The following is a 6043-nucleotide window of genomic DNA, read 5'->3' on the forward strand; positions in this document are numbered from 1 at the left end:
ACACCTAGCTATTAACTGACCTACTGGTTAAATACACCTAGCTATTAACTGACCTAACTGGTTAAATACACCTAGCTATTAACTGACCTACTGGTTAAATACACCTAGCTATTAACTGACCTACTGGTTAAATACACCTAGCTATTAGCTGACCTACTGGTTAAATACATCTAGCTATTAACTGACCTACTGGTTAAATACACCTAGCTATTAACTGACCTACTGGTTAAATACACCTAGCTATTAGCTGACCTACTGGTTAAATACATCTAGCTATTAACTGACCTACTGGTTAAATACACCTAGCTATTAACTGACCTAACTGGTTAAACCTCCCTCACCCCCTAATGCTAAAACCTAATTTATACCTGGCTCTAACATGCGTCCTTTGTCCTGATCTACACATGGCATTAAAAAAAAATCTTATTCGTCCACTGTGTCCGCATTGTGACCAGATGTCCTGGTCACTTCCTGTATGCAAAATTTTTGACAGCTATTCTTTCAAAAGAATGTTTATTTCTTTTAAGACACATTGATGCCATAAGTCAATGTTTCCACCAGTCAATGATTTTAAAAGGGCAGGAGATCATTTAAATGGTTTCACTGTCCAGATCTGTCTACCTTTGCGTGCCTGACTACCTTCAGAGGTGGTCAGGAAAATCAGATCAAAATGCGGTCTTTCAATCATCTACACCTGTCTGAAAACGTGGGCACAATCAGAATGTGGACAAGATAACAACAAACGATACATGTTAGAACCGGGTATAACAGAGCTTGAATCTTACTCACTCTAAAAAAGTATTAGAACTGTTACCCCCTAAATGAGGTGAATTAGCCTGTACAACACGTGTTCTAAAGCTCCAGGTACAAAAGGTAAAGATCCTATCAAACAATCAGATCGATATGTGATTAAACACTTCCATATGAAATTGTGGAGATATATCAAGACAAGAACAGCAAATAACATTTTATTTTCAACATCAGACCACAAAATATTTACACTTGTAGATACATTTCATAAAATATATATTATATTACATTTATTGAATAAATATGTTATTATAGAGCTAATCTAGTATTTTGGGAGTGATCAGACACACGGTGGATCAGTATCCTACGAAACGATGCAACAAACTTTGGCAAATACAGCACAGGTCAGGAGGTCAGGGCTATAGAATAAATGAACAATGACACTGCAATGGGTGTTGGAACTATGGGGTGTTCTGATGCGCTAGGCTCTTCCGTAACAAACCAGGGAACACAAGCTACCGTATAACCATGCACACTTCCACATCTGTTGAATATATCAAAGTTGGTCCAGCACAATATATTCAAGGCATCCCTGAGAGTTAGGGTATAATTTGAAATCTTGTTGTGAGGTTCATCGCATTCGCACGCACGCACACACACACACACACACTCACACACAAACCTTTCAGGACAGGTGAAACAGTCCGTACCCCATGGGTGAGGTGTACACCCCCAGATGTGGTTCTGTTTTTAACAGAGGGGTGCGTCTGAAGGGGAACCCCTGTCCTCCGTACATCCCTGAGACCCACCCACCCAGACTGACACAGAGGGGAAACGGCAGCGAGGAGAACCCCGGGTGATAGAACCCCGGCTTGGATCCAACACCTGGGGCGGACATCTTGAGTTTCTCCGCCTCTGCCTCCTGCAGTCTCTTGGCTTTAGCCCGTCGATTCTGGAACCAGATCTTTACCTGGGTCTCTGAGAGAGACAGGGAGGAGGAGAACTCAGCCCGCTCAGCGATGGACAGGTACTGTTTATGATGAAACTTCCTCTCCAGGGACAGGAGCTGGGAGGTGGTGAAGGGGGTCCGGGGCTTCCTGTTGGTCTTGTGTTTCCTTAAGGAGGGACTGAGCTGGTCTGGAGGGAGGGAGGGAGAGATGTATCATTAAAGGCATAATGAGTGTTTGTGGTATTTGTCAACATCCATTAGCCTTATAGACAGAAAGAGAACATGAATCAAAATACACTGTACAAAACATTAAGAACACCTGCTCTTTCCATGAAATACTGTAGACTGACCAGGTGAATCCAGGTGAAAACTATCACCCCTTATTGATGTCACTTGTTAAATCCACTTCAAATCAGTGTAGCTGAAGGGGAGGAGGCAGGTTAAAGAAGGATGTTTAAGCCTTGAGACAATTGAGACATGGATTGTGTATGTGTGCTATTCAGAGTGTGAATGGGCAAGACAAGAGATTTAAGAGCCTTTGAAGGGTATGGTAGTAGGTGCCGGGTGCACTGGATTGTGTCAAGAACTGCAAAGCTGCTGGGATTTTCACACTCAGCAGATTCCTGTATGTATCAAGAATAGTCAACCACCCAAAAAACATCCAGTCAACTTGACACAACAGTGTCATTGGAGTCAACATCCCTGTGGAATGCTTCCGACACCTTGTAGAGTGTGTGGCCTGATGAATTGAGGCTGTTCTGAGGACACAAAGGGGGTATGGAACTCAATATTAGGAAGGTGTTCCTAATGTTTGGTATACTCAATGGATATACACAAATACATACATTTAGCCTTCTCCCCTGATGATATGCAGTGTTTTGAATGGTTATAAAGAACTGATATTGATCTGTAGACAGTGTACAATAGTTTTATAGTATTCTAACTCAGAAAGTTATATTTTTTCCACATAGGCTACAACTTCTAAAATACATTAGTAAACATACATAATGGATATTTCCCAATTGATCAGCATGGGACAAAAAGTTACCAGGCCATAGGCTTTTCAATAACCCTTCTACATAATAAGGTTGAGCACTTACTGAGCACTGGAGCCAAATTGAACGCAAAGTCCCCTGGTTCCGACGTCTCTGATTTAACTGTCGAATTAGACGGGTCAAAGTTGTGAGGAAAGTTTTCTGTACTAGACGCCTCTCTGGACACCGATATAGAGTAATTCCCCAGGGGAGAGATTATCGTACCGCTGTGGCGTCTCCCTCGGTCGCCAGGAGTTATTCTATCCAACATGATCGCATCCACACTGAAAGGTAAAGGTGATTCGGGTCTTTTGTGCTCCTTGAGCTGCGTCGGTGGTCGAGGAGTGCCCTCATAGGTTGAAAATCCATCTGTCGAATCTACTCGAGAATCCATGCTTCTTATTATGCCAAAATAAGATGTTGACGAACACATTCAATTTGTCCTAAAGGTAATAATAATATGCGCATCTCAACTGTTATCCGCGGAGAGGACAACAACTTCTCAACTTCTGAAGTCTGTGTCTAAACTCATGAGAACACTTGTTTATAGCACTGGGACTTTCAACCAATTCAAACCCTGACAAAACTATAGACGAGGAAGGAGACCTGTGATTGGCCTGTGAGTTTCGGGGATTTGGGTGTGGTCCTGGGTCTTGAGGTTAAAGACACCCTCGAGACAGACTACACTCAGGGTAAACACGAGGTCGAGTAAATACGAGCCTAATTTACAGCTAATTGCGTGAGAAGGAGAAGGAGAAGGAGAGGGAGGAGGAGGAGGTGGATGGAAAATTGATGAGAACTATTTTTCAATTGTTGCTCCCTCAAAGAAGGCTATTCCAAAAATATGTAGATTAAGCCTGCTTTACCCCGTTTCCCCAGAATAAAAATATATAATTTATATTTTAAGAATTCATATTTTGAAAAATATTCTACATTCAACAAATGATGGGCATTAATCTAATACCATGAAAAATATTACATTTAATTAAATACTCTATCAGTGCAGTAAGTACATAGACTGCAGGTTGGCTGACAACATCATGAAATTGATGCACATGCATCCATGGGGCTGATGGCCTTGTGTTGTTATGATTCTGAACGGTCAGATACCTAGCAACAATGACAAGAAGCTGTCACGTGGGGAATCGTAGATGACTCGTTTCAGCTTGTTATTGACACCATGTCTTGTTTTGATACTTGTCACGTATGCTAATACAGGTAAAATTCACTAGCAGGCTAACCAACAAGTGTAACAATATTTTTGAGAGACAACAAATGCTCATTTTGCAAATCTATTTATGTTTTCAATAAACATTTGGAGAAGAAATATAGTTTACATGTTGTCAACATTCCATTCACTCTAAGCCAACCATCTGTTTTGCCCCAAAGTTGTGCATGCGTCAGTTTTGTTCCCAAACAACCCTCCCGTCTACTCATCAATAGAAACAAGGCAACAGTAAACATGTCATCCCCCACAAATGCTGCAGTGCCCTGTTGGGCCAATTGAGATATGGCGTGTGACTAACACATTTCTGTTTATTACTAAACTCCCGCCTTGGGGCCAATCAGTGTACTCTTGTAAATGCCAGATCTCTATGGAAAGATGCATCATTTATCCAAGTTTCGTCCAAATTGGGCTAGTGCTGTCTGAGATCACAGATCACATGTTCTGAACGTACGGACGGAGACAGAGCCACAGTCCCCTCCCCAATTTCATAGTGGGGGACAATCATGGGAGTGTTTTTGCCAGGGTTATCCCAGTGCAGACTAGTCCAGTGCTGCTGATAGGGGGGCTGATTCTAGTGGTATCTTAGAGGCCTTCTACTGTATCTCCCTCTCGGCTATTAGCTTGATTTTTTTGTGTGTGTGTGTGTGTGTGTGTGTGTGTGTGTGTGTGTGTGTGTGTGTGTGCGTGCGCGCACGCGCGCGCGAGTGCGAGTGCGTGCGTGCGTGCCTCTGTGTGTGTGTGTGTGTATGTGTGTGAGTTTGCGCGCGCGTGCGTGCTTCTGTGTGTGTGTGTGTGTGTGTGTGTGTGTGTGTGTGTGTGTGTGTGTGTGTGTGTGTGTGTGTGTGTGTGTGTGTGTGTGTGTGTGTGTGTGCGCGCGCGTGCGTGCTTCTGTGTGTGTGTGTGTGTGTGTGTGTGTGTGTATGTGTGTGAGTGTGCGCGCGCGTGCGTGCTCCTGTGTGTGTGTGTGTGTGTGTGTGTGTGTGTGTGGGCCTATGTGTCATCACAACTTGTCTCTGGGCGTCAGTCGGTGGCAGAAAGATGAAAGCGGATCAGAGAGACAACTTAACTGTTGTGTTACCACATCTCTGGCACCATGGAGCCCTGAGTCTCTCTACTCATGTTGAAACTCGCTATGACCTCAAATACCACTTTGGTAGTTAATCACAATGGTAATCAATAAGAATGATGTCAGTCAGTCAGGGTCCCAAATGGCATCCTATTCCCTATGCAGTGCACTACTTTTGCTCAAGGCCAATAGGGCTTTGGTCAAAAGTAGTGCACTATATAGGGAATAGGATGCTATTTGGGATGCTGCCCGTTTGTTTTTCTACTTCAAACCTCATCTCAGCGTACTCACTCCACTGTGAGAGCGAGCCGTTTGGAGAGGGCTGATGGTTGGAGGCAGGCAGGTTAGTAAATGACTGTCATTACATAGTTGTTATTAACACCTTGTAATTAGGCGTGTGGAATCCGGCTCCTTTAAGGAGGATTTAAGGGTAATGAAGGTAAATTACTACCTTCCTGAGGTGTGTGGCGCCCGCTCACAATAACCTCAGTCTATCGTCTCACAGACTGAGCAGAGCTGTCAGGCTAAGGAGTGTGTCGGTGTGTGGGACTTTTTGAAGCTCAGATATACACTACATGTCCAAAAGTATGTGTACACATGCTCATCGAACATCTCATTCCAAAATCATGGACATTAATATAGAGTTGGTCCCCCTTTGCTGCTATAACAGCCTCCACTCTTCTGGGAAGGCTTTCCACTAGGTGTTGGAACATTGCTGCTGGGACTTGCTCCCATTCAGCCACAAGAGTATTAGTTAGGTCGGCAACCAATTTTGGGCGATTACGCCTGGCTCGCAGTCGTCGAACCAATTCATCCCAAAAGGGTTCGATGGGGTTGAGGTCAGGGCTCTTTGCAGGCCAGTCAAGTTCTTCCACAACGATCTCGACAAACAATTTCTGTATGGACCTCACCTTGTGCACGGGGGCATTGTCATGCTGGAACAGGAAAGGGCCTTCCCCAAACTGTTGCTACAAAGTATGCTGTAGTATTAAGATTTCCCTTCACTGGAAGTTCAC

General features: G+C 43.7%; 1 protein-coding gene across 1 annotated transcript; it reads right to left on the reverse strand.

Moving 5' to 3' along the window:
- Positions 1-962: 962 nt before the first annotated feature.
- On the reverse strand, positions 963-3284 carry LOC118376772 (homeobox protein MSH-D-like). Its single transcript, XM_035763541.2, has 2 exons — positions 2800-3284; positions 963-1887 (listed from the first exon to the last, which is right to left on the reverse strand). Exons 1-2 carry the CDS (start codon positions 3164-3166, stop codon positions 1436-1438), a joined length of 819 nt encoding a protein of 272 aa, XP_035619434.1. The 5' UTR covers positions 3167-3284; the 3' UTR covers positions 963-1435.
- Between the last annotated feature and the right edge of the window lie 2759 nt (positions 3285-6043).

The sequence above is a fragment of the Oncorhynchus keta genome, chromosome 30 (assembly GCF_023373465.1).
Source record: "Oncorhynchus keta strain PuntledgeMale-10-30-2019 chromosome 30, Oket_V2, whole genome shotgun sequence".
Taxonomy (NCBI): domain Eukaryota; kingdom Metazoa; phylum Chordata; class Actinopteri; order Salmoniformes; family Salmonidae; genus Oncorhynchus; species Oncorhynchus keta.

What these genes read in the sequence shown, in the direction of transcription:
- LOC118376772 (XM_035763541.2), bottom strand. Translation starts at nt 3,166, where the DNA reads ATGTGTTCGTCAACATCTTATTTTGGCATAATAAGAAGCATGGATTCT. An exon ending in CAATTTGGCTCCAGTGCTCA is followed by an intron (nt 1,888 to 2,799) that starts GTAAGTGCTCAA and finishes CCCTCCCTCCAG; the next exon opens with ACCAGCTCAGTCCCTCCTTA.